At 46.5% G+C, this 27,887-nt stretch overlaps 3 protein-coding genes and 1 non-coding gene across 7 annotated transcripts in view; 2 read left to right on the forward strand and 2 right to left on the reverse strand.

The window, feature by feature from the left end:
- The window catches only part of LOC149335649 (uncharacterized), a 32,014-nt gene extending 30,672 nt beyond the window's left edge, over positions 1 to 1,342 (reverse strand). The window contains exon 1 of one of the 2 annotated variants that reach the window (XM_089552249.1): positions 867 to 1,341. In XM_089552249.1, the coding sequence (XP_089408375.1) occupies positions 867 to 956 (90 nt within the window). In that variant the 5' untranslated portion in view covers positions 957 to 1,341. Of the gene's footprint in view, positions 1 to 866 lie in introns of both variants that reach the window. The other variant, XM_089552248.1, reaches the window with a different exon arrangement.
- Positions 1,343 to 2,193: 851 nt separating this feature from the next.
- On the forward strand, positions 2,194 to 15,554 carry LOC149335650 (calcium-independent phospholipase A2-gamma-like). Of its 3 annotated transcripts, none has more exons than XM_089552247.1 (9): positions 2,194 to 2,386; positions 3,485 to 4,142; positions 5,636 to 5,773; positions 8,175 to 8,329; positions 9,297 to 9,563; positions 11,130 to 11,187; positions 12,274 to 12,465; positions 13,360 to 13,558; positions 14,456 to 15,554. In XM_089552247.1, the coding sequence occupies exons 2-9, from the start codon at positions 3,540 to 3,542 to the stop codon at positions 14,704 to 14,706; spliced, it is 1,863 nt and encodes a 620-aa protein (XP_089408373.1). In that variant the 5' UTR covers positions 2,194 to 2,386; positions 3,485 to 3,539; the 3' UTR covers positions 14,707 to 15,554. The 3 variants fall into 3 exon arrangements, with proteins under 3 accessions (XP_089408373.1, XP_089408371.1, XP_089408372.1); XM_089552245.1 differs by lacking the exon at positions 2,194 to 2,386 and adding an exon at positions 2,393 to 2,653; XM_089552246.1 differs by lacking the exon at positions 2,194 to 2,386 and adding an exon at positions 2,990 to 3,243.
- A 538-nt stretch (positions 15,555 to 16,092) lies between these two features.
- Positions 16,093 to 27,420, forward strand: LOC149335651 (transmembrane protein 115). The gene is made up of 4 exons (XM_089552250.1): positions 16,093 to 16,859; positions 20,673 to 20,852; positions 24,074 to 24,410; positions 26,976 to 27,420. Exons 1-3 carry the CDS (start codon positions 16,138 to 16,140, stop codon positions 24,360 to 24,362), a joined length of 1,191 nt encoding a protein of 396 aa, XP_089408376.1. The 5' UTR covers positions 16,093 to 16,137; the 3' UTR covers positions 24,363 to 24,410; positions 26,976 to 27,420.
- Positions 21,989 to 22,062, reverse strand: TRNAT-GGU (transfer RNA threonine (anticodon GGU)). The gene has a single exon. It is a non-coding gene; the product is annotated as a tRNA-Thr (tRNA).
- Positions 27,421 to 27,887: the final 467 nt, after the last annotated feature.

Genomic DNA, 27,887 nt, shown 5'->3' on the forward strand with positions numbered 1-27,887 from the left:
CGTGTGAGTAAAGAAGTCCGTCAATCTCAATTAAAAAAAGAAAAGAAGGGGGGATTAATGTGTATTCACCTTTCGATGAAGCATTTCACAGCCGCGGTTTTCTGGCTGAAATAGCCAATCGTTCCCAGACCGAACAGCGAAAAGCAACCCGTAACGAAAGTCCAGTGCCGCCGTCGCCGCTCATAAAAGAGGGGGCGATATTCAGAGCTGATAGGATAGCCGCTCTCTACGAGCGCGCCTAGCCGAAGGACTCGATAGAAAAATCCCGTACCGGCCGGGTGGAGTCCACAGAAAGAACGCAAGAAAAAAAACCCGGTCAACTCAACTCGCGTGCCGAGCGCTACTGCCGCGCGATCATTACAGACAAATTGTTGCGGCTAGCCGTGACACTATTTCACGGAATCGCGGCGTGTTCGGAATCTCCATCACCGCAACCGAACGCGATCGGGAACCGAATCGAACGGAAATCGAATGCACAAACAAACGAATGCACGTGAACAAGTTACGGGTCCGTGCACGGAGAAATGAGAGAACATGCAAGCACGTTTCGGTTAGACACGGCTGCCGCAGATCCCAGTGAAACTAAGTGCCAAATGTATCTAGCTCGTTCGCCAACGTCGACTCGCTGCAGGAATCGCTGTAACGCAGCTCGCGCAAACGTGGGCGCCGCTTCCAGCGCTTCGCCCCTCATTTTTACGCTCCATTCGAGGGCGCACGCGCTTTCTTATTCACAGCGAGGCAATACAAGGTCTCTCTCGAACACGGCACAGCACTTCGGAATCGCTGCCCGCGCGCACACAGCGGCTCGAACGGCGAAGAAGAAGCGCTCGGGCAATCGAACAATCCGCGATCGACGAACGCCTCACCTTGAGCGTGCTGCTGGTCAGCTTGTCAAATCCCTCGTAGGAGCAGGCGGCCGAGCCGGGCTGGGACTTGAGCGCTCCGCGACCCGCCATGGTCGCCGAAAGGGATACAAAGCGTCGGCCTTGTTGTTTTTATTACCCGTCGAACGCGACGACTGTTCCCGCGGCTCCGGACGCAGCCAGCCGGCCGACTATGCCGGCCGAAGGAGCAGGACGGAATCGCTGAGAGCTGCTGCCCACGAGCGGCATACAAGCGGGCAGGTGATACCGATCAGTGGAGAGCTTACATCCCTCGCTCACGGATGGCTTTCACTCGGCGCCATGTTTTTTTACTACACGGCTGCTGTCCGCCGCCATGACAACGTCATACGTCACGTGAGAGAAGATGGCGGCCGCAGTAGCTCTTGACGCTTTTCTTTTGACGGCAATTTATTTTTACTTTAGTTCGCACTAGAGCTGTCACTCGGCGAACTTCTCCACGTGATACTATTTCAACAGATGCGAGCAAGTACGCTCCCGTCTATTTCTTAACACATGGCTGCCTCTAATTCTTCTGTCGAGCTTTCGCCACCCCTTCCAGCCCAGCGTAAGAAAACGAGTTGCAGTTTCGGTTTCAGAGTTCTTGTGCTGAGTTCACTTGCCCATTTGAATTCATTTTTTTGCACTTCTGAGTGCTGCGCATCCAAATGGCGACTTGCACACGCCATGAGAATTTCACTAGCCGACAAATATTTCACGTGCAACTTGAAGAAAAGTCTCTTTCATTGCAAAGCGTTGAAGTCTAGTGGCGAAGCTTACTTTACACAACGGCTACCTATGTGGCCTGAAATTTCAGCGTAACTTCAGTGTAAGTACACTTACAAGCTACCACGCTAAGGTGTGCGTAAATTTGTTTTTTCGTTTCGCAGTATATAACTCCGAACACCTGGGCAAGAACTTTTAATGGCGCCGCACTAATTAATTGAGAGCGCTTGAAACTCTTGTCGCCCATTCTTCGCGTTCTGAGAAGTTTTGTTTGGTCACCCATTCAACTTTTTAATGTTCTGAAGCTTGGGTCACGCCACATGCCAGAAGTATGCGGCAATTTGGTATTTCAGGTTTGCATTACCTTGGCACACGCAGCTCGCTTGCAGCTTGGACCACTTGGACCCTTTGGTTACCGCGATGTGGAAAGCCCACAGTGACGTCACAACAGGGCCGATGGTGGCGCTAGCTGTTTGTGTGTGCTACCAATGGAAGGGCTTCCACCGTGCTATGGCGAAATCTCTTCCGCATTTAACACTTGCGCGCTCCTTCACACGACTTAGAGCTTCAGCTGCGCTAGAACATTCCGCACATGACTGCTTGCAGCGAGTTATGTATCACGTGCACGTCTCGCGGAGACAGTAATTGCGTTTTATGACTGGCTACTACCGCCCAGCGACAAGGCGAACCGCGTCGTCTGCATCGCCTCTTTGTGTTATGGTCACGTGGCCGAGGATCAGGCGATTGCCGTGACGTCATTTCTCGCACCAGCCGCCGAGGTGAGGCGAGCCCCCATCATGCGTCGGTTGTGTTGTTGATGGGGGAGCTCCTGGCTCCCGGAGGTGTGCGCGATTATCAGTTAAATATGGGGAACAAGATATCTCGTCCGACCCGACCAAGCTGACGATTTCGTCTTTGGGGTGTGTGTTTGTGTAGGTATTAGGAAATTAACGTTAATCGCGAAGCGAGCAGCAGCTGATCACGATGTTGACCCGAAGGACATGGATTGCCCGCTCCAACAGTTACTGGCGTCGACCGCTAAGCAGGTGAGCATTATTTGGTTACGAGAAACGAATCCAGATGTGGTCGTCCTTGCTCGCCTGACGAGTCTTGTCGCTGGCGACCCGCAGTGTAGCTGCATACCCTATGTCGCGCGCGACTGCCATCGTTACATCATCGGTGGTTTCGGATATGGTTTACTGCATGGGGAGGGAGCGTTACATCCGTCACGTAGCTGGCTCCTTATCTCAGACGCTATCTTTGTCGACACAGCGCGTATTCTGTGTCAGAAGTGAGAGCTAACACTTCGAGGATCGGATAAAGCTGTCGGCACCGGTGCCACCGCTGGCGAACGTATGTAGGTACTACGTGCCTGAATGTCGTCGATCGAGGAAGTCGGTTAATTCTCTCCGTGGCGCCAAGCGCAATCGTCGCGGTGTTGAAATACGCTTAGGCACAACTGAGTAATCTGGTCAGTGCCTCACAACGGCGCAGAGTTTTCCGCCAGATAATTGTGCAATTTCGCGCATCTACGATAGAGCAGGTTCCAGCTGTTATGTTTTCGCCAACGAGCGTTTGAAAGGAAACGACTGCACTGCGGACCCAGCCATGTTGGCAGAAGCGCACAAAGACAAAGGTAATCGGCGTAGTGAATATAGCAACACCTGAATGTATTTATTGGGTTTCAGAAACGATCCGCTATCGCGCAATTGCCACATGCATACCAGCTTAACAGACCCGCGTACCGTGAACCCCTTTCCTGCTTCGTCTTTTGAGCTCTTGGGTGCATTGATCGTGCTCTTTACTAATCCTATGAAATCAGGTGCGTGCGTATATGCTGTTGAGATATTGCGCACTCACAGAGCCTGTCATTTCAGGTTGAAAAGGAAGCCTGGCTTGTTGCTGGCTCGTCAGAACAGCACCTCGAAGTCCATGCCAAACCCCTACGGGACGTCGAAGATCGCCAACTCCCTGGAGCGCTTCCAGAAGAAGGCACGCCTGGGAGCGAACATCCGTATGTTCTTGGACAGTGTAGTTGCATTCAGGGACACTCATGTGCACAGGATGGCCCAGATACTGCTACGTAGTAGTGCGTCACTACAGCCAAGCCTGCAGGAGAAGGAAACAACCCATCTGGGAACCCAGGCGGTGTCGCAGAGCCCTGCGGGTGAAAGTACACCGAGTGTTGAAGAACTGAGGCAGACACCGTCCGAAAGTGGTAGTTCATGGCGAGACCGGCTCCGCAAAGCCATCGTGCCTAGGTCAAGCACCGAGGAAAACCTGACAGCACAGTCTGGTGTTGTGCAAGCAGAAGATAAAAATATGTTTGGTGCTGACCGCGGAAACGTGGTACAAGGGGAGCTGACAGTCAAAGATCCGTCAAAGAGCGTTGAGGAGTTTGCGCGAGCACAAGAGTCTGAGGTGAACAAGATCCTGTCTGAAATGGAAATTGCGGAAGATGAGAAGCCAAAGCCTCAGAAGAAAGATGAGGTGTCTGCTGCGGACATCAAGACCAAGCTTCCGGCTATGCCTCAGGTGCGCATATGTCCTCCTTTGCATGACTCCAGTTAACTCTTGGGTTTATTAGACATCACTGCATGTGTGGCAGCCCCATGTTTTCTGTTTTGTTTGTTTTTATCTCTTGGCACTGCCTTTGGCACTTCAAGGCACTGTGGCCTTAAAAAAATATAGACACCTCATTCCACTTGCATTATTTCTTCTCTGTAATGCCGCATAAGACATACATTAGAATACATGGGCCCCACATGGTATTTGCCTACGACCATTAAATAATTTGAAATTGAATTTATTTTCTGATGCTGTTTTGGTGTCATCAAACGAAAAATGGCTGTGACGTGTTAGGTGTGTTTAAAACATGAGGCACGAAAAAAATTGTAATATAATCGCTGATGCATTGTTTGTTGAAATTCCAGCTCTTGAAGCCGGCTGGCTTAAGCATTGCAACGAATTAAAAGGCATATTTGTGATTATATTGCTGGTTTTATGTCTCCTGTCACCTAAACACGCCTTACATGTCATAAGGGAGTAATTACTCATTGACGTCCACCCGAGCGCAGCCATACGGCCACAAAGGAAAGCTATACAGCTTTCACAGAAACTTCGTAGTTAAAGAAAAATTCGTCCTGGTCCGGGGTTCGGGTCCAGGACGAATTTTTCTTTAACTACGAAGTTTCTGTGAAAGCTGTATAGCTTTCCTTTGTGGCCGTATGGCTGCGCTCGGGTGGACGTCAATGAGTAATTACTCCCTTATTACAAATCTACTCCACCTTGGGGGATTCCCCTAAAATATTTGGCCTTACATGTCACTGTCATTGTTTAGTTGTTGAAACTGCAACAGCGTCAAGAAAAATTCAATAGCAAATTATTTAAGGTCATACAGAAATACCACGGAATGATCCATGTATAAGAACGTATAACCTGTCATTTGGGACAAGAAAACACGCAAGCAAGAACTTACTGCCCATATTCTTTTAATTCATACGATTTCAGCAGCGTGAACACGGTTAGGAAAAGACAGAAGGCGGACAGGACAGAGCGCTGTCCTTCTTCTGTCTTTTCCTAACCATGTTCGCGCTGCTGAAATCGTATGGATTGCCACCAACTAGCCCGCCAGATTGTGTTATTCTTTTAATTGCAGCTTGTTTTCGACTGTGCATTGGTGCCATTGCTCATTTCCATTCGTGATGCTCGTTGTGAAGCTGTCATAAAAGATCCAAGATAAAAGAACCAAGGCCGCAGCTTTCCAGTGCTTTGTGTACTCCCTTGGTCATTGATGATGTTGCGAATCGGGCAGGTTATCATCTAAGCTGGTGCAGAAGCGTTTGACGGTGTTTTCATGTCTTATCTCTCACGTCTCTGAATTGCGTAATAAACATGACCGCTTGTCTTATCTACCTATCTACTCTTGCTACCCACGCTGTTCCAGTGCAGTTTGTCCCCCCTCTCACCGTTATTTATCTACGTCTTTCACTCCTGTTGATGTTGTTGCCTTGCCCGCTTTCCTCCAGGCGGAAATAGACCGGACGTCGCGCGCCCTGCTCAAATCGGTGGTGGCGGCCACGTCACCACCGTCCCAGGTGGCGAGGCTGGAGGAGCTCAACAATCACATCATGAACTACCCCAGTAGCCTGTGCATACTTGTCAAGGTGGGGACACTCTTCCGTGCCCCGGACTTACTGTAGTGCAGCGACCGTTTCGAGAACTAACAACTTTTCATTTCATTAAAATGGCCTTGAAAACCAATTTGAAAACTTTAACCATTTCAGGCGCTTTGTACACAATTGCGTAAGCGGCAACCTTGCAGCTTTTTCTGAGAAAATGGAGCACTTAACCCTTTCAGGCGCCACATTTTTTGTTTTCACTGAAATCAATTATTTTTTCACCTAAGTAGTACCGTGTTCTGCAACTTTATCGGCACAGGTTTGAAAAATTCTCACGCCACAACCGTTGGCTCGTTTGTGGTGAAACCGCGCACAAAGCTTCCTTATTGTTGTCCGCTTTAAGGCATACTAAGTATAAAAGTGGTACTTACCAGGTTTGGTCACGCGAGATGCGAAACCAGAAGCACCCGTGTTGAGATCGAGCCGTCGTCATTCACGTACTTAAGCAGACGACGTTGCCCGAACGACGCATTCAAAGCAAGCCGCCACGCTCGCTGCAGCGCTCGCCTCGGCGCTTCCGTCGCGGCGCTTTCCTTCAGCGATGCCAGATGGCGCCACCAGTACATTTCGGCAGAAATTCGATGACGACGGCTCGATCTCAACACGGGTGCTTCTGGTTTCGCATCTCGCGTGACCAAACCTGGTAAGTACCACTTTTATACTTAGTATGCCTTAAAGCGGACAACAATAAGGAAGCTTTGTGCGCGGTTTCACCACAAACGAGCCAACGGTTGTGGCGGGAGAATTTTTCAAACCTGTGCCGATAAAGTTGCAGAACACGGTATATTCCGGCCTCAAGAAAGGGAATTTGTTAGTTTTCGAACGTGAAAGACTAGCAGGTCAGTTCTTACAACGATGTGGATAATTCCGTACAAAGTGTCAGATTTGTTAGAAATAATAACATCGAAATGTTCTCGTGTGTCAGGTAAACACCCTAGGGATTGTGGAATCGCTTTGTGTTTGGAAGATTCACATTACGCTCGAAATTGAGCAAAAACAATCGATGTTTTCACTCGCGGCAAAATCTGTCTGCACAAAAACGGCGCACGAAGTGCTACCTAGCTCACTCTTATGTGAAATATTATTTACTGCATTCGCTACATGGTACAAAAAAGCAACTTATTTGCAACAAGAAGGGTACTCAATTTGACTGAAATAATGAAATCACTGTTAAGTGCTCCAGTTTCTCAAAAAAAGCTGTAAGTTTGCCGCTTACACAATTGTGTACAAAGCGCCTGAAAGGGTTAACAGTGATTTCATTATTTCAGTCAAATTGAGCACCCTTCTTGTTGCAAATAAGTTGTTTTTTGGTACCATGTCGTGAACACAGTAAGTAATATTTCACATAACAGTGAGCTAGGTAGCTCTTTGTCCGCCGTTTTTGTGCAGACAGATTTTGCTGCGAGTGAAAACATGGATTATTTTTGCTCAGTTTCAAGCGTAATGTGCATCTTCGAAACACAAGGTGATTCCACAATCACTAGGGGGTTTACCTGACACACGAGAACATTTCGATGGTACTGTTTCTAACAAATCTGACACTTTGTACGGAATTCTCCACATCGTTGTAAGAACTGACCTGCTGGTCTTTCACGCTCGAAAACTAGCAAATTCCCTTTCTTGAGGCCTGAATATGCTAGTTAGGTGAAAAAATAATTGATTTCAGTCAAAACAAAAAATGGCGCCTGAAAGGGTTAAAAACCGATATATGACAGGCCAAGACCTCCTTTCAGTAATCTGTAATGTAGAAATTATTGTGAAATAATCTGGTTCGAGCAATTTATGGTAATTTTCTTCACCCTCTACACTCTCTGATGTTAGCAATAAGACAAAAAAGGCATTCAGGAGGTGCAGACATATGTTAGAAAGGCTTTAAAAAGAAATAAAAATAAAGATGTCTTGTCCGCACCACCAGGTGGCACAATGGGCTAGTGAACAGTTGCCACCTGGGTGTTTGCACATTGCCCTTGTGTTCAACGCAGTGCTATAGCTTTCTCTGAATAAAATTAGTTCTAGACCATTATCATTGGTGGCTATGTTCATATAACTCCAATGTAAGTTCCCAGTGAAAGCACTGATGCATATTGTTTGCCAGCATTGGGGTATAGCAAGAGGAGGCTGCTCACATGGCCTTTTTTTTTGTACTGACTGTTTTCTAAAAAAGGAAGGGCTAAGCTAAGCTTAGAAGCTTAGCACATTATTCAGCTAGAGCTGCTCTTGCTGCTGCCTCACTGAAGCCTGTTGCCTCAATGAGGCACCACGGAGAGGCCCACATAAATAGCTCTCGCTGTAAAAGTAATTGTTTCAGTTGTTTGCTGTTGATTTTCCTTGCTGAGTTGCACTGCCCCCAGCTATCATTTGACGAGATCCACTTCCCATCCGTTAGGAGCGTGCCATTGCTCATATCCTCCGGCTGAGGGAGTACTGTGGCAACAGCACTGTGGCGGCCACTGCTCGAGAGACCCTGGCATTGCTGGGCTACGTGGACCCTCCGGGTGGAAGGGGCCTGCGCATCCTTTCCATCGACGGCGGAGGCACCAGGTGAGTCTCTCTCATGGACCACTTGCTCAGTCATCTTATATTCAATTGCAGTTCATTGTTGATAAGCACTATGCATGTGTGAATGCCAAAACGTGAGTCTGTTCTGGTTATTCAGCATCTCCTCTGACTCCTCAGCTGCCTTTGCTAGAAGTTAGCTCGTCTCCTTGCTGTACTAGAAGTGAGTGCCGTGTAAAGCTATGCTGTAGCAGGATGAGGAAATGGAAGCAAGTCTCAGGTACACAAGAAACTGGTACACGTTGTTAACATGATGTTAGTGAGAAACTACAGAGAATGTTTACCATATTCGAATCGGAGCGAAAGCACGGATTTGTGCTACGTAGAAGACGACGGTGAGCAGGCAGTGCCGTGGGACGAAGCAGATGGAAGTTGATGAAGACGACGCTCTCCAATGCACAGCGCGAGAGTGTCGTGCAGTTTGACACGATGCGTGTTGGCTGCGGCGATAGCCTGGTGGTCTCGCTGAGCGGCCCTTAAAGGAGATCTGTTCGTGCAGTCGCGGGTTTGACTCCCAGTCATGGATATTGATTCAATTTCTTTTTATCTTTTTTATGGTTTGGCCTCTAACTCAGCTGAAGGTCAAATTTACACTGTCTGCGATTGAAGCCCGAGGTCCCGTAGTCAAGCTTTCAATTCAAAAAGCAAACGTGAATCATTGGTAGAGCCATGGTCACGAGGATGTGTACATTGTTTAGAAAGCGTGTGCAAGTGCTTCACTGCATGCTTTGTACCAAGGATCAAGAAATGTGTGCAAGTGCTTCACTCCGTGCTTTGTACCAAGGATCAAGAAATTTGAATTGAACAGAAGCACTATCTGCAGTTTCAAAACAGTCTGAACACGTAATGCAGGGACCCAGATTATAAGCTTTCTAATTAATGGGAAGTAAAAAGTACTGGAAAGTAACGCTCTGAGCTGACTGTGCTGATCCCTTGGCTTGCTCTATTGCAGGGGCATTCTGGCGATCGAATTGCTACGCCAGCTGGAACTGTGTACGGGGCGGCGGGTGTACGAGCTGTTCGACTATGTGGCTGGTGTGAGCACGGGCGCCATTTTGGGCTACCTGCTGGGTGGCCTCCACACCTCGCTGGACCGATGCGAGTCTCTCTATCGCAGTATGAGCCTCGAGGTGTTCAGCCAGAATGCCTGGTGGGGCACGGGGCGACTCGTCTGGAGCCACGCTTACTACGACACCTCCTACTGGACGGACGCCATCAAGTGAGTGCAGTAGCTTGCGCCATCTCGTGGCATCACTTGAAAGGAAAAGGTTTCGAAATCTGTTTCTTTACAAAGACCAGATGGAGTCATAAAATCTATGGTAGATGGTAGCTTGATGCCACATGGATCCATGCAAAGAAATCTAAGGTGTCTTTACTGTATGGCGGTTTGAGCTGTTCCCCCATACAAAGGACCCTTAAGAATTGTGTGAGATTTCAGCCTCTTATACCCGTGCCACACGGACAGATTTAATGCCATTAAGTGCTTACTGCCTTAAGTTTTAATGGCATTCGTGCGGTGCCACACGCATGAATTTAATGGCATTAGCCTTACTGCCATTCGCGACCTACTGAGTTCGCCACAACTCATTCGCCCGTGCAACGTGTACTCTCGTTCCCATTCCACACGCAGAAAAGCATGCAGCTTTGTTAGTAACAACTTCCTAACCAGTAGGAAATGGTTAATTCTTAACTTTCAGTCAGATGAGGCATCTATACCGCATTTTCGATGCGAAGAGCGCCGTTTTAAACAGCCTTATTGACAGGTACTCTCGAGTTATGTGCTGACATGCGAGTTTATGCCTACTTTTTCGACTTGTAAAGCAGGAACAGCCGTATTTTCTGGAAAATCGTTTTTACATTACATTTGAACAACATTCCCGATATACTGTGCTCATTAAGAATGTTTATATTCAGATGAAACTCTTAACTACATTGCAAGTGTTATCGCCATCGTCACTTCCGATAATGGCATTAAATGTGGACGTGTAGCACCAACTCCGGAAATAATGGCATTAACAAACTTAAGGCCTTAAGCATTTACTGCCATTTCTTGTGCGCGTGTGGCACGGGTATTACTCTACAGTCCACTGATTTGATACCATCACTCGATACTTTTTTTTCTTTTGGCTTGGCAAATGATGGCCCTGGGAACAAAACAAATTTTGAATCTCGCCACAACGGTTTTGTCAGTTCTTATAAATTTGCCTCCCAGATCGCTTCTTTGTTTGATTGTTTCCAAAGGTGTCAGTGTAGATGCTTTCCAGTAGTGATCATGACAATGGAAGTACCGACTTGTTTTGACTTTTAAATGACTGGAATAGGTTGTCTTTTTCTATCATCCTGATTGAGAATGGAGACATCTGCCAGCTGCCTACACGTAGAAGTGTCAACATGGCTCCAGTCTTCACATATGTCCAGTTTGAATACATTTTTCTCTCTAGCTTATCATGGAGTCTTATTTCTTACAAAGATGCAGTATATTAATTTGATCTCTTAACCAGATTTATTGTCCTTTCCCGACTAGCTCCTGTCTGCAGTGTCCAATTAAGCATGTTTTTCTAGAGCAGCAATTTATGAACAGGACTGTACGATGTGCATAATGATACCATAAGGCGCATAATGTTATGAGTGCTGTCAGAATTTTCATATTGTATTCTACATTGTGTGTGCATTGTTTTGTCCCATTCTGCAGTATAGGATACTGTTGAGCACAGTAGCTTTTGTTATGGAAGGCTTACTGGTAACCATGCATGTTTTCTTTCTTTTCCCGTTCTTTCCTCACCAGACGAGTATTTGAAGACAAAACACTTCTTGAGACCACCAGAAATTCTTGCAGTCCCAAGGTGAGCAATATCACTGGATAATAAGTGTTACATTGTCTGTTACTCGTCATTACGACATACTTGTGTGAAGCCCACACTGACAGACAGACAGACATATTTATTTGACATCATGTGTACACAATGTCGGGAACATGGGCAAAAAGCCGGATAAAGCGCGGCTTGACAGGGCCCATGTTCCCTATTAATAAAGGCTACATATGTTATGAATTCTGGTAACAAACACAATTTGACAACAGCAACGATTAGGAAATGGTACAAAGATCACCTTTAAAAAACATATTTTAGTATTCAATTCGACATTGGAGTATGAAGTAGCAATGAGGGTTACAAGTGATTAAGATATGTTACAATAATAATGCTTATTAATAGTTTACTATACAATTCAACATAGCAATATGAAGTAGCAATCAAAAATGCAAAACAGAATTTGGAAAATACAAAACTATCACAAATTATCACAGTTAAAATCAAACAGTATGAAAAAGTTTACCACACAGACATTTATCGCTGGACACAAATGATCATGTAATATTGCCGAGTGATTTGAGTAATGATGGCAGTCTGTAACTTAGTGCCTGGGTTCCGTAGTTAGTTCGTGTTTTTGGAATGTACCATGTTTCGTTATGCCGGGTATCGTAAACGTTACTATTTCTTGTGAGGTTAGATAGCTCTTGAAATAAATTGTTACCCTGTTTTCAGCGTAGCATAAAAACCATAGGAGTTAAAAATTCTAGGCAGTACAGTTAGAGTAGCCTTACTGTGGGAGTGATGTCAGAGTATACTAGGTTGCGGCAGGGGTGGTTTCAAGGGCAAATTTTAAAAGAGAACAGTGGGGGGGGGAACCGTTTTTCTTCTTGTCAGAAGCTTTCCCAAAGGGAAACCACTTTGTTTTTTCAATGAAAAAAGAACTCCAAGTAGCCTCTCCTGTTCCCCCCAAAGTAGGCACTTCAAGAGTAGGCCATAACTCTCTATCACTGCATTCTGGGAAAAAAATAAAATGGAAAAACTGCACCTTTGGGAAAAGCTGTTTGAGAGCTGCTCAAAGCTTGATGCTAGTAAATTGTATTGTTGGCAACGAATCTGCAGGTGGGGGCCGTGTCGGTGGCTGTGAACCAGCCCACGCTGAAGCCCTACGTGTTCCGCAACTATAACCTTCCGCACCGGGTGGAGTCGCACTACTTTGGCAGCTGCAAGTACAGGATGTGGCAGGCGATCCGGGCATCGGGCGCTGCTCCGGGGTACTTCGAGGAGTACGAGCTCGACGGCTTTGTCCACCAGGTGCGTATACTCGGCATTGCTCCTTCTTCACCCTCAGCACTTTTCTATGCCCCTAGTCTTCTTCAAGCTATTCACACTAGTCCAGCACATTTAAGAGGATTCTTCAAGGTGGAGAAGGTTTCTATTGAGGCAGTAGTTGCTCATTAGCATCTACCTGAGCGCAGCCCCATGGCTACTGAGGAGAGCTGCCCAGGTTTCTCGGAATCTGCGAAAGCTGAATCCTGTAAAAGCCCAGACTTCTGAGAAAGCCTTGTAGCCTTCCTTGGTAGCTGTATGGCTGAGCTCAGGCAGATGCTAACGAGCTATTGTGGGCTTAATCTTAGCCGTTCACGCTATTTCTTGATAGTGTGGGAAGCTGTTAGTTTTCATTAACTGAATTCACTGTGAGTTTAAAATTTTAAGAAGTGATATTCCTGTGCTTTTAGGAGAAAACTTATTTCAAACGAAGTGACCCTTGCTGTAAGGTACAAAATCTCTCTGCCCCTATGTAATAAAAAATTATACTAATGGAGGTTGCGAGGGGCTTGTTAAGCAGGAACGTAAGGTATGAGGCCATGTTGTGGGAAAAAATTTTTAATAGCAGATGCAAACAGGAAATTAGTAATCCGTCTTAAAAACCACATTGTTTCATCCCAATCTAAGTGCTAAAGATGATGATCAAAAACTTTATATACTGAATGTACATCTTATGCCGGCAGTCATAGCTTTAATTTAATTAATCGCAAGGCAGCTTGCTTTTGCAGTCATATGCACAGACATGTGAGTAGTGCAATGAAACAAATAATTGATACCATGCATTGTCATGGTATCGTGACCGAAAACAGTGGTTTTCATATGGGCGTCTTGTTTGAGAAAAAAGTGCAGCAGTAACGAAGAAAGAAAACATTCTTCCAGGATGGAGGCCTGATGTGCAACAACCCGACGGCTGTGGCGATCCACGAGGCCAAGCTCCTGTGGCCCAACGAGTCGATACAGTGCGTGGTGTCACTGGGTGGGGGTCGCTTCATCCCTCAAGTGAAGGAAGAGGACCAGGGCTTCACCTCGCTCAAGAAGAAGATCCTCAAGGTCATCGACAGTGCCACTGACACCGAGGGTATGCCCCATTATGTTCGCCAGCGTGCTAATCGGTCCCGTCTGCTCAAGACAGCCTAGTGCGCTAAGATGCCACGAGCTTACGCACTATACTAGACATGTGGTCATATTGAAAGTTGCTGGTCTTGAAATATGGAAACATTAAAAGAAAATATGAAAATTACCAATGTTTATGGTGTTTAAGCAAACTTTGGTAAGATGTGCATAGGTTTTTATAGGCCTGTGCGAATGTTCGATAATTTCTGATAATCATTCGAATAGTAAAATATTTGATTCAATCCGAATGTCTGGTATATTAAATTTTGAAGTATTCTTCTCAAGTGAATAACGCTTCTGGTTGGTTGGTTGGTTTATGGGGTTTAACGTCCCGAAGGCAACTAAGGCTATGAGAGACGCCGTAGTGGAGGGCTCCAGAAATTTCGACCACCTGGGGTTCTTTAACGTGCACTGACATCGCACAGTACACGGGCCTCTAGAATTTTGCCTCCAAAGAAATTCTACCGCCTCGGCCGGGATCGAGCCCGCGTCTTTCGGGTCAGCAGCCGAGCACCATAACCACTGAGCCACCACGGCGGCTGCGAATAACGCTTCTGAAATGCTTGCTTTGCATGGTTTCAGTTCAGCATACCTTCTTAAGTATCCCTTTAAGATGGCTACATTGATGGCCTTTTTAAAAGTGTGAAAGGGTGTCATGCTGATACTTGCTGTTGTTGACAGGCAATGTGCAGACTCTGTCTAGTTGCATTACATTTTTGCTGTTGAACTGTCTCGTGTATGCAGGCTTGTTGGAATTGGTTCTATTTTTAAAGCAGGTCATACTCTATTCTTTATTGTGTTGTAGTGTACAAGCCGCACCTAGTTCTGTGCTAAATCTTCTTTGTTCTCTTTTCCATTTCAGCGGTGCACACAACTGTCCAGGATCTCCTGCCTCCAAACTCCTACTTCCGCTTCAATCCCTACCTCTCAGAGTGGATCACACTAGACGAAAACCGCGCTGAGAAGCTAGACCTACTCAAACAAGACGCCCAGATGTACCTGAGACGCAACTCCGAGAAGTTTGACTCTGCCGTCAAAAGTCTTCTGGGGAAGCGTGGGCCACTGCAGAAGCTTGAGGACTGGTTGAGGATGCAGTATACCATCAAGTGGTGACAGTAGTACGCGATGCGTATGGTTATGCTGCTGCGCAGTGATATGGACCTTGGAACAAAATAGATTAACGGAAGCGAACAGCTTCCTTCCGTTTGGGAGACAGCACTGTTTTCTTAAATTCGTTTTTCATGTGGCATGTTAATATGACGTGGAATGTTGATGGAATTATAGATTGTCGAAGCAGAGGTGTCCAGACTTTGCCTTCGGCCAAATGCATTTTGATGTGCGCACAATTTCTTCGATGTGTTGCTAGGATGGGATGACGTACTAAGACATTAGCTATTTGTGTGAATGATGTGTCAAATGCGAATCACATGAACAGACTCCGCATTTGATTAACAGCCAGATTTTTCACCCAGGCACACTCCCATTTCTACAGTGTACTTACTCCCGCATAACTATCACATTCTTGTTATGTTAGTGGAAAAATGTATTGAATGTGTATGCTTACAGTCCTTTCGCTGAAGTGCGCACAATTTCTCCGACGTGTTGTTAGGATGAGATGACGTAATAAGACGTATTTGTGTGAATGATGTGTCAAATGCGAATCATAACAGACTCCGCATTTGATTAACAGCCAGATTTCTCACTCAGGCACACTCCCGTCTCTACAGTGTACTTACTTCCGCATAACTGTCACATTTTTGTTATGTTAGTGGGAGAATGTATTAAAATGTGCATGCTTACGGTCCTTTCGCTGCAAGCTTTTAGATGTAATTTATTTCACGTCTGCTTTACTAGTCAGTCGTCTGCGTGCACTGTTGCGCTAAACTTGGAGTATTTCTCACTGGAGGTAGGACATTGCCTTACCTCCGAATATTGTAAATAAAAGAATACTGCTAGTTGTTTTTGTGTTGTATTTGTGTTATTTATTTCAATGCATGTTTTCCTGTTATGCTTAGTTTGGCACTAAAATTGTAAGACAGTCTGTTGTCCTGTCTTGGTTGAGAGTATGACAAACTTTCAGCCAGATCTGACCTGTTCATTGAACTCGACAAGCACAGCCACAATTAGCACAGAGATGCAATCGAGAAAGCCTTCTGTTGGAAGTTTCGTGTCCAGCTTGGGCTTCTCTACAGCTCGTGCGACTCGAGTTTAGTTGCTTTTAGTATGGGTGTATGGGCTCGGGTTAGAGTCACTGGCTCTAGCTCGGGTTTGGAACAGGCGCCAGCTTCAAGTTGTGGCAGTTAATAATTACCTTTTCACTCATTCTCAAGCCTCCGCTAATCCGGTAACCTTTTTTTTTTACTTTTTTTGGGAGCAGCAGTTACTTATTCAGCGATGATGTATGCTCGAGCTATCTCAGGAGCACGTGACCAGAACTATGACGACTCATGCCGACGCAGCGTCAAAGGCATCAAAGAAATCGTCATATCCGGTTTCTGTTCTCACGCGGCTTCCGGTCGTCTTCTGCAGGGGGGGAAAAAAGACATGGCCGCCAAGAAGATGGCCGCTTCCACGGTGGTGCAGAGAAACTTGCCGTACCTGCGACAGCAGTTCTTGGCCGCGCTGCAGACGTGCAGCGCGGTCGTCAAAGTGCTCAGCCTAGCAGTGTTCCTTTGTTACTTCCTCTCCTACAGCCAGGTCGCGTCGCGAGCCGTGTGTGTGACGCCGGGCTACATCATACCACCCAGCTTCTGGATATGGACGGCGTTCACGCACGCCTTCTTCGAGAACAGCGTTTGGATGGTGATCGCCGACATCGTGACCGTCGGCCTGTGCGGCAAGCTCATCGAGCCTCTGTGGGGCGCCATCGAGATGCTCACTTTCTTTGCCATCGTCAACACGAGCGTGGCGTTCCTCTCGGTGGCCTACTACATCGTGCTCTACTCGATCAGCTGGAATCCGGACTACCTGTTCGCCGTGCGAATCCACGGCTTGGCGGGCTACTGTGCCGCCGTCATGGTCGCCGTCAAGCAGATCATGCCCGACCACGTCCTGGTGCCGCTGCCGTTCGGCAAGATCCGCAACCGGAACGTTCCTCTCACGGTGCTGCTGGTCGCGATCATTCTGTGGGCATGCCAGGTGCTGAGGGGCACCTACCCAGTCATGTTCGCCTCGGGCATGCTGTCGTCGTGGGTCTACCTGCGCTTCTACCAGCACCACAGCAACGGCAGCAAGGGTGACATGGCGGACCACTTCACGTTCGCCAGGTGCGTCGGTGCTGGGTTGCGTTGATGCGCTTCGTGGTGGTGCTGGTTATGAATCAGGGGCGTGGGCGTTATCTGGTCGGCCGGGTACGCCGTTCTGGGGCGGCGATCATCCTTGTCAATTTGACGAGTTGCTGCCGCGTGTGAAAGTGTTAACTTGTTATGCTGGTAATGGACGCTTGCCTCCTTAGCTTCGCATGCTAGCGTTGGCTGGGAGTTTGTGCTGCATATTTAGCTATTTATGGGGCATTTATACGAGCCAAGAGCTTAGCCTGCCTGATTAAGCTTAGTAAGCTCACGCCTGAGCTTTTAGTGAAGACTCGCCCTGTAGTGTTGTGGTGCGTTATCACTTCCTGCGGAACACCCAAAGGTGAGGTCTCCAGATGTTGGCATTGGATGACGTCACTGTCGTCGCGCCGGTTACGACAGGTTTGAAGTTCCAGAGAAGTAGACAGGTTAGCTAAAGAAAAGAGGAATCTCGGTACAGGCGCATTTCTGCATTTCTATGGTTGAATGCGACCTGCAGTTCTAAATCAGTAGGATTGTGCTGTTCCCATGTGTGGAAAGAACCAAGTTATGTAAAACTAAAATGTGTAGTCATGGTTGTTGGATAGTTTTGTTTTGAAGTGTGGCAGATTGGGATCATGCGATCAATGGTTTCGTTTATTTCAACTAATTTATTTTCACCTGAAAGGCCCGAAGGCACTACAAAGGGGGACAACGCATTAATTAGTTTGCGTACACTAGGAGACAGGGGACAGTAGTTTTATTTTTAAAAGATGAAGAAACTAATTCAGTGACTGATGTGTATAAAAACGGAATAGAAAACAGAAAAATCAGCAGAAGTGAAGACAGATGAGTTATAGAACGTTGAGAATGTACAAGTACATTTTCAAAGAGAATAAGAAAACACGATGTGATTATTACATTGAAAAGCAAGTGAACACTTGGCCACTGCAGATCGAAGGGAAGGCTAGTGAACGGTTTATTTTTTGCAAAGTTATGTGTTAGTTATGCAGTCAGTGTGCACTAACTGTTTTGAGATACGAAAAAGAGCTAGCTAAAGGGGTTATACACCTGTCAAAGCTTTTAAACAATTAAGCCAAGGCAACTGCATAAATTCTCATTTAACTGCACAAGTTTTTGAGCTAAGGTTCACCTCTTTTTCGCTGTTCTTCACCCAGTCAAGTCTTAAAAAGCATCGCTGCTTTTTGTACTGTCTATTTTTATTTGATACAGAGGCTAGCCCTTTGCAGGAAGGCAACGGCGGTGCATGAGAGAGAACTCTAGCAAAGAAAGAAAACTAGCAGCTCAATAGCCCTTCGAGGGCTGTGGACGTGCACAGCTGTTCTAAGTTTGAGAAATACATCAACCATGAGCTGATGTCGGGTTTGATTGAATGGCATGAACATAGAAACATGGGCTTTGCAGCTGTACGCAGCCCTCGGCTGTTGGGGACAAGCTGTGAGGTGACTACGTAGACACAGAGCTCTGTGCTCATCTTGCAATCAACTTTCATAACCCCAGCTCCAGTGTGATATATCTTCAAGACCACTCAAAAATCATGTGATGCCACTTAGTCTTGCAATACTCATACTAAAAATCTAATTTAAGCATGTTGGAGCACACGCTACAAGCTGTGTGTCCCTGTGTAGAGCTTTGCTAGAAAGTGTATGTTGCCATTGTTTTACCACGTGGCTTAGCGCAGTCTGTTCGAGCTTGCTAACAGCTGCCGTGCACTTCAGATCTTCCCACTAAAATCGAAAACGGTTATCACAGACTCTCGCCGGGCCTGTGAACATTATCTTGCAGGCGAAATATCACCTCTTGCCTCGCAAATTCTAAGACGCGCTCTCGCCGATCCAACTCGCACAAAAGTGATCTGGGCTCCTGGCCACCAGGGTCTACGAGGCAATGAGGCCGCTGATGCGGCCGCCCGAGCGCTCACACACCGGGCTCCTCATCCTAGCTCTCCTGGCTCAGAAGCTCATAAACCGCTTCTGCGGTTCCGCGAAATCCTAATTTATTATTGCGACAGCCACCGTCTCTACCCGGCACCTGCCAAGGGGCTGAGTAAGGCGGAGGAGCGAACTCTGCGGCGCCTGCAGACAGGAACCCTTCTCTGTCCTGCAATAGCAAAACACTTCGATCCGAACACAGATGGGCGCTGCCCGCACTGTGGAGAGATCTGCGATATCTTTCACATGGTGTGGGCATGTACTCAGAATCCTCACCTTCCCCCCTCCCCCACCCCCACCCGAGAGGCATGGGAGACTGCCCTCCTCAACTGCTCCACACTGGAGTCCCAAAGGGCTCTGGTCAAGCGAGCGCGAGACGGGGCCTCGTCGTGCGGTGTCCCGGACTAAGGATACCGACCATGCAGCAGGGTTTTTTTTTTTTTTTACCCTCGAGCTCTCTTTGATTAAAGTTTTTCACCACCACCACCACCACCACCAGGGTGTCTGTTCGAGGCTTAGTTGCCATCAAAAATTTAGCCATGAATGTCAGGAGCCAGCACTTGTTCACATTATTATTAGTGCAGAAGCAGTGCCAATGATGTATTACCTCACATCTGCTCTGTTCGCTGATGTGTTCTTAATTTCCCACCTCTGTGCCGCAATTTGCAAGTGCAGCTCCATTGCTGTGCACGTGCTTTCATTTGCACTGGATCCCCCTGAAGGCACTGTCTGTTTTTTTGCGTGCTTACAGTTCATAACGCTAGCAGTAGTTCTTCTTTTGACTAGTGTTTGTCGCGAGCCTTTCATTAAAAAAAATTTGCTGTATGGGGCATGAATGCAAAGTGCTATGCCAAAGTCCTTTAAGCATTTGTAGTGTAGGTGAGGCATTTGGAGTTGCTTCCAGCTCATTGATTTTTTATGAGCGTTGTGGGGTTTAAAAGGGGGGAGATAAATCCGTTCTCCCCTGTTTACCGCGGCTGACACAGTTCAAAGCCGCACGGACCCCACCCCGTGGTCGCGTACGCTACCGAGTGCACGCCGACCACGGCGGGCCTTGCTCTGCGGGAACAAAGGAACGACACACTGGCTGACACAAACAAGGCATTTATTGCTATAACAACAATAACGCCAGCTAGCAACAAAATACACTGAGGAATCGAGGATGTCCGACTCACCAGCACGGCTACGAGCGAATGTTCGCCCACGCTAGGGCAGAGGGAATAAACTCCGAGGCCCGACGGGACGGGCTCGGCGGGAGCAAGTTCCGACCAAGAGGCGCCCGCGGCGAAGAGCGGAGTCGCGCGCGGAAACGTCCACTTGCGTTCCCGGTGCCGAGCAGAAGAGAGAGAGACTTCCCCCGCGCGCGAGCGGCAAAACACGCCATCCGTGGCGCTGCTGTCGCTGCGACGCGAGCGCCCTCCCCTGTTAGTTAAAAGTAACCGAACCGAGAGGAGCCCTTTTCGGGGGGGAGCTAACAACAGTGGGGTGTGCAATGCGGGAAAGTGAACGCAGGGGACGAAGGCGTCCCCACAGCGTTCTTGGACACATTGTATACAAGCTGTGGAGAAGTGAAGGAAATTGGAGTAACTCGTAGCATATATAGCATGCGGTATATATATGAAAACATCACTACAGCCTGAGAATACGAGGATCTGCATTGGAGCTGAAATCCATGCTTTTGCCTCTCTTCGCACAGGTTTTGAGTGACAGCCTCGAGCTTCAACTACAGTGTTGATATGGCAGAAGTACTAATTATCTTGCGTACACACTATGCTATAGACAATGCCAAGTTGAGCTCACGCACTTTACCACTCTGTCAACTTCTGTTTCATGTGCTTTCCTTTTTTGTACGTCGCAGTTTCTTTCCCAACGTGCTCCAGCCGCCCATTGCTCTGGTCAGCAACCTCATCTTCAACTTCTTTGTCAAGATCAAGCTGTGTAGGAAGCCGCCGCGGAAGTACAACTTGTCCAGCGGGTCTGCTTCCACTGTGACCATCAACTTGCCGGGCACCGACCCACAGGATGCGGAGCGAAGAAGGTGAGCCTCCGAGCTGAGGTTGTTCTTGAAAAGCAAGTTGGAGGGCGCAGTTAGATTACAAGTGGACCTGCCTGGGTGTGCTAATCATGGAATGTCATTTTTTGCCGTCGCTGAGCTACTCTGAAACCCACTTCGAAGCTATGCTAACACTTGTACTGAAACCCACTGCAAAATGTTGTGCTCACCCACTGGTTCATAAGAATCCATGCTATCTGTCACACTTACTGCGCATTTATGATGAATGCGTGAAATTTAGAGCTGGAAAAGGCTGGCAGAAAGCCAGTGCCACTAAGAAAAAAATACTTTTACTCTGCTACTACCAATGTTACTAGAATAAGTTTGGCCGCAACTCAGTACAGGAAGATGTCAACCCGATTCATCAACTTGAACTAGCATGGGGTTACTGAAAAATCAAGAATTAATTTACTGTAAAGTAAATTAATTTACAGTAAAGAAGACCAGATCACATTAAACGCTGATCTCGAAGTAATATCAAAGTGGTGCTAGGAATGGCAGATGACACTAAATCTAGAAAAAACAGTTGTGATGACCGTGTGAAGGAAAAAAAGAACACTCACTTTCCCATGTAAAATTGGAGATAACATAGTAAAATTTGTCGATAAATATAAGTACCTTGGCATAATCATTTTTTCAGACTTAAAATGGGACAAGCATATAGCATACGTAACATCGAAAGCATTTTCCGCTCTTTACTCATTAAGGCGCTCCATCAATTTCGCCTCACCCGACACAAAATTGCTTGCTTATACATGCCTCGTGCGACCAATTTTAGAATACAGCATAATATGCTGGTTCCCACACACAAATAATTTAATTACCAAATTAGAAAAGATACAACGCAAGGCAATTAGGTTCATCTATAACAAGTATCGCCACCACGAGTCACCATCCGAACTTCTTACCCAGGCTGGTCTCAGCACTATTAGTAGTCGCGCCAAGCATACATGCCTCAAATATATTTATCTTCTCTTGTCTGGAGCCTTTAAAATCAACAGTGAGAGTTACATCTCCAATAAGGGAGTAATTACTCATTGACATCCACCCGAGCGCAGCCATACGGCTACAAAGGAAAGCTATACAGCCCTCTCAGAAACTTCGTAGTTAAAGAAAAATTCGTCCTGGTCCGGGGTTCGAACCCGGGACCACCGCTTCACCAGAGCAGTCGCTCTACCAATTGAGCTAACCGGGACGGCAAGCTTATGGTAGGGAGAGAGCGAATTGAAGTGGGAACAGTGTTTGGGAACAGTTTGACCTACACTGTTCCCACTTCGAGTTATTGATCAATTCGCTCTCGCCCTACCATAAGCTTGCCGTCCCGGTTAGCTCAATTGGTAGAGCGACAGCTCCGTTGAAGCCGTGGTCCCGAGTTCGAACCCCGGACTAGGACGAATTTTTCTTTAACTACGAAGTTTCTGAGAGAGCTGTATAGCTTTCCTTTGTAGCCGTATGGCTGCGCTCGGGTGGATGTCAATGAGTAATTGCTCCCTTATTACAAATCTACTCCACCTTGGGGGATTCCCCTAAACATTTGACCAGTTACATCTCCCGCTCAGCTCACTGCAGCACTAGAACGCAACACTCCAAGCATTTAATTGAATACCGGGCACACAGCGACACTTTTAAGTATTCATTTTTCCCCCAAGCAGTCCGTGAATGGAATGCCTTACCTGATGACGTGGTCAAGTGCCCGTCCATGGAAAGTTTTCTTTCCCAGCTATCAACTGTACCCTGACTGCAGAATGTTGTCGATTTGTTACTTTTGCCCTGCTGCAATTTTTTTTGTGACTTATGATCTCTGACTGTAGTTTTTTTTTTTCCTTTGTTCCACTGTGACAACTAGAACTGTATAACAATAATTTAAGTGTACTTTTCTTACTGTTGTTTTCTCCCCTTGTATAACATGCCCCAATCCTGCAACAGCCTCGGCATGAGGCTAGCAGTATGTACTAAATAAATAAATAAGAACAAGATACCATGCAACTCCTTTGGTTGACATTTACAAAATGTGGAAGAAATTTTTCCAAGAGGAGCTTCTGGAGCTAGAGTATGTGCGATGCACTCAGTACTGATGCTTTCAGTCTGAGCAAGACATTTTGAAGCATGTCACTTAGTGTATTTGACTGAGGTCGCAACTATTAGATGTGTCAGATGTGACCTTTGACCTCTGAGCGGTCGGGGCTAAAGCATGCTAAAAATAAAAATTTGCCAAGGTGTCTTGTTCTCTTGTTCATAGCATTCCATACATACTCCTGTGATGAATAAAACAGACTGGTACCAGGGTTGCGTGTTCATTGTAATGATGCATAAGAGAAATAACGTTATACGCAAGCATTTAGCGGGAGGTTACTGTGGAAGTCGCAAGAGCACTTTTAGTTTACCGTACAACAACCCGAACGCAACGACAGCCAAGGCCGCGTTCGTGCCATCTGGTGTTAGAATGTAAAAACATTTTGTGTCATATTTTTCGCGCTTAGCCAACGCATTAGCCAAGCTTATCCAAGTCGTATCATGTAGATAGCCAGTTGCATGGCGTCCTCAAATGAGTCGTTCTAGTCGTGCTATGAGCACTGCGACGATGTCAGCACCAACACGTGCTACGAGCACTGCGACGGGCCAGCCACAACCGGTCGTGGGCCAGATGACCGCCGAAACAGCTACATTTGGCAAGGCTATGACTACCTTGGCATAAAAATCGAAATCATGCCAATCCACAGTCAGCGATGTTTTTGGTAGGGTTGGGTATGCCGGAATCATTGCACAGAATCCAAAATATGGCAAGTTTATCACTCATTCGTTCTGCTGTCGGTGAGAGGAGGCAAAGCGAATATTAGATCTTTCATTTAAGGGCAATGAATATGCCTGAAACCCCAATAACATGACAATTTCTCTCCGAAGCGGGCGATGTGGGTGCCGCCGCCATGTTGAAAACGCTATTTTTCCTGGCGTACACAAGAGCACGCACGCTACATTCGAAAAATAGCGTACGTAACGCGAACGTACATAAAACCTCGGTTTGAAATAGTGTTTGGCACATACGCAGTACGAACAACGCTATTTTATACCGTCCGCTATGCCTTTGCGTATGTCTGTGTACGATATACTAAAACTCCCTATTGCTGGAGGTTAGCCGTAGTGATCCTGCTTGGAATACGTAGCTCTGCTCCTTATTCAGACGGTCGTTTTGTAAAACGCAACTGCAGGCAAATCGCACTGCGTGCCCTGAGCGAGCGGCTCACCAAGGTGGAGCAACAGTGGCCATTGCTCTCCGATGAGGACCAGTCCTCTACGGCCAGCAGCAGCACCGCAGCGCCATCTCTGGGCACCCCGCTGCACCACCAGAAGGCGGGGCCTGCGGGCGAAGGACCGTCGGTGTCCTCTCAGGTGGCTATTTCCATGCCCAGCGTGCCTCCATCTGCACGAGAGCTGCCTGGCAGCCGTGAGACACCGCGCGAGCCCTCTGCCAAGGCACCATCTCCGTTGGACGTATGACCCCCCTGAGAGGCATCCACGTGGGTGATCGATTGGAACCATGCATCTGTGAGTGGTGCTGCTTCCTGTTCTGCTTGTTCACGGCTCATGCACGTTAACCCTTTAATGCAAAGTTACGAAGGAATCGGATAGTTGTACTAGCTAACGTACTCACACTCAAATAGCTGATGTACCCGCATTCAGAAGCCAATATAAAAACTTTGTTAGCGCCGTGAAGATTTAAGAAATTGGCATGTCGCCGATTAGAAACAGTCTTTGGTCCGTTTTGTACAGCTAGTCGGAGTTGTATGAAAGAACAAATCAGAGGCTTCAGACCCGTTCGAAGACCCTGAGACAATAACCAATTTTCTAAGCTACAAGAGTCTTCCTATTTTCTCTGTAAAGCTTGTCAGATAATGAGACGAGGAATTTTTGGACCCTGGCTGGAAGTCGCACATTTGCACTCCCTTTTTCTTCACACAGCTTGCTGACAGTGATGCCAAACATCCTGACTGGAAAGCGCTGGCTGCTAAGAAAATGTTGGCATCAAACTTTGTATCCAAGCTCCATGTGCTAATGATAGTACATGGCATGCAAACGGTACATGTAAAATTCGTGACACTTGGCATTCAAGGCTTGAAGGTGCACTAAAGAGGATCCGGAGTTTGTTTTTTACCATGGGAACCTGATATTCGCGATCAGAGGATCCGAGAATTCTTAGAAACTTCGCATTATTGTCCTGTGTGGCCGATTTTTTAAATTAAAATGAATTAAATGTCCCGGCTCCCACATTTTTTTTTTAACTGACCTCCCGAGAGTAGGAGGAGTCAACCAACGCATGGAGTGCCTTTCAGCCAGTCGCATGGCGGCTTCGCTTTTGCTTTTGTTTTTTAGGTTTCCGTGATTAAATAACTTTGGTCGCAGACAACATAGCCTCAGGCCCACGGAAATAAAAATACGCATGGACTCGTTGCTTTTGCAGATGACTGCACGTATTAGTACATATCACTGCACCGACGGCCGAGCGCAAGCGCCCACGCAACTGGCTCAAAGGCACTCCACGCATTATTTGATCCTCCTACTCTAGGAGGCCAGTTTAAAAAAAAAAAAAGGCGGGAGCCGGAACGTTTAATCCGATTGAATAGAGAATTGAGCCGCAGAACAATATTTCCCAGTTTCTAAGAATGCTTGGAACATGTAGATAGAGTTCCCATGGTAAAAAGGCGAGCTAAATCCTCTTTAGTGCACTGTTGAGTGGATGCTGAAACAGGGTCACACGACAAAACAAATGCAGTTAGCATAATCGCTGGCAATGTCATAGGTCCAGAAAGTGATGCTCGTGAAATGTACCTAGAGCTAAAACTTCACAAACAATTACAGTGTGTGAAGAAAATGAAAATTCCGCGCATCTGAGAGGTTCTGTATGATGCATTGCCATCATCTTAGGGGTAGTAGCTATTCTGTTGATGCAGGATGTTAAATAGTCGTCACTAATTCTCAGAACTGGTTTCAGGCTCTTTTTGCTAATGCTAAAGGGGTTGAGGCACCGAATACCTCATTACATGTTTTTTTCTGTGGAAGAATGTGTAAGACATTAGTAAACATAGATCACCACTTGGAGCTTACCTGTGCCTGGAAAATTATTTATTATTGAATTTCTTCTCTCATGTAGTCAAGCTTGCTTGCCTGTGCCTGGAGAATAATTTATAATCGAATTTCTTCTCTCAAGTAGTTTGCTTTCATTTTCAACAGCCAAACAGTAACTGGGGCACCATAAGTAAGGTTGAGGCCATATGAGATGTGCAAAAACTACCATATAATAGCTGTTCATTCGCTCATTGTCATTCCAGCTCCTGGGGTATCATTATCATCATCATCAGCCTGACTACTACAACTGCAGGGCAAAGGCCTCTCCCATGTCTCTCCAATTAACCCTGTCCTTTGCCAGCTGCGGTCACCATATCCCCACAAACTTCTTAATCTCATCCGCCCACCTAACTTACTGCCGCCCCCTGCTACGCTTGCCATCTCTCGAAATCCACTCAATTACGCTTAAGGACCAGCGGTTATCCTGCCTTCGCATTACATGCCCTGCCCAAGCTCATTTCTTCCTCTTGATTTCAACTAGGATGTCATTAACCCGTGTTTGTTACCTCACCCACTCTGCCCGCTTCCGATCTCTTAACGTTACACCTATCATTTTTCTTTCCATAGCTCGCTGCAATTTCTTTAACTTAAGCTGAACCCTTTTTGTTAGCCTCCGCGTTTCTGCCCCATAGGTGAGTACCAGTAAGATATAGCTACTATTGTGTACTTTTCACTTGAGGGATATTGGTAAAGTGCAAGGTGTATTAGGTGGAGACAACTAACCCATGTGTACTAATGTCTTGCACGTCATTCAAAAGAAAGAACACTAAACAAAAATTTGTGTCTCCAGCCCTTTAACAGATATATGGAATGGAATTGGAAAGTGACAGCCTAAGTGGTAACCCTGCAAACTGCTAATATGATTGAGGCTTTCTTGTGGGTTGATGTTTTTGTAGTGCAGGGGAGTTTCAAATAACGCTTTCAGTACTGTGGCTTCTTGCGCCTTCTTGCAGTGTGGTTGAAACTCCCATGCTTTTATCTTTCCAGCCCATCCGAAAGGCTGAAGGCGGATGAGCAAGATGGCACTCCATAGTCACACATCTTGTACATAGACTCTTAATGTGAAAAAAAAGAAAAAGAAACAGCTAAGAGAAACTGATATAAGGCGAGGGTGTTCACCTCATTCCCCTACCCTTCTCCTCGGTCCTGGAGAGGGAGCCGTGTACAGGAGACGATGTGTAATTATATAAGGAAATGCCTTTTTTTTCTCTGATTGTATGCGTGGCATGTGTGTGTGTGTGTGAAGCAATTTCTTTTCATTTTCTTTTATTAGACACGTGCTGAGGTGTGCACGTGTTAACATTGCACAACAGACTGCCTTTACAGGTGCTTTGGAATCCCTTCTTGTACAGAGATGTGTATTTAAAAAAGAAAGAAAAGAGATTTCTTGAGTTATGAATAAACAAGTGCTGTTTAGCAATGTGCAAAATTGGTCCTGTGTCTTGTGCAGTTCCTGCTTTCTGGGAGGACTTGTTATTCGTATGTTTTGTGTCTGCGTTGTCAGCGTACACGTTCCCTTTTCTGAGGCCCTAAGCAATGGAGATGAGTTACAGAAAGGCATTTGGAGTTATGGATGACGGCTAAGCCTTATTTGTTCGATCTGCATTCAGGGTTCCCGGTCAAGTATCCGCCCAAACAAAGGGTGCAAGTATGAAGAAACAGGTACCTAACGGAGGCGAGGCAAATGCACAATTAAGAATTTGTCGAAGTTAGTTGAACAGAGAACAGCTTCGTCAACGTCGCCAATCAATTTCACATACAATAGAATCTCGATTATACGATCCCAATTGATACGAATTTTGGGATGATACGAATTCGTAAAATGCCCTAACCAGAGTGCATTCTGTGCAATGGGCAGAAATTCGGATGTTACGAACAACCCTCCGCCCCACTACGGAT

This window comes from Amblyomma mixtum, chromosome 7, assembly GCF_055824585.1.
Source record: "Amblyomma mixtum isolate Tamu chromosome 7, ASM5582458v1, whole genome shotgun sequence".
Classification (NCBI taxonomy): domain Eukaryota; kingdom Metazoa; phylum Arthropoda; class Arachnida; order Ixodida; family Ixodidae; genus Amblyomma; species Amblyomma mixtum.

Coding starts and splice junctions, on each gene's coding strand:
- LOC149335650 (XM_089552245.1), top strand. CDS start 2,592: ATGTTGACCCGAAGGACATGGATTGCCCGCTCCAACAGTTACTGGCGT. Junction 4,143..5,635: donor AGCTTCCGGCTATGCCTCAG/GTGCGCATATGT, acceptor GCTTTCCTCCAG/GCGGAAATAGACCGGACGTC. Junction 9,564..11,129: donor TACTGGACGGACGCCATCAA/GTGAGTGCAGTA, acceptor TTTCCTCACCAG/ACGAGTATTTGAAGACAAAA.
- LOC149335651 (XM_089552250.1), top strand. CDS start 16,138: ATGGCCGCCAAGAAGATGGCCGCTTCCACGGTGGTGCAGAGAAACTTG. Junction 16,860..20,672: donor GACCACTTCACGTTCGCCAG/GTGCGTCGGTGC, acceptor TGTACGTCGCAG/TTTCTTTCCCAACGTGCTCC. Junction 20,853..24,073: donor CAGGATGCGGAGCGAAGAAG/GTGAGCCTCCGA, acceptor ACGCAACTGCAG/GCAAATCGCACTGCGTGCCC.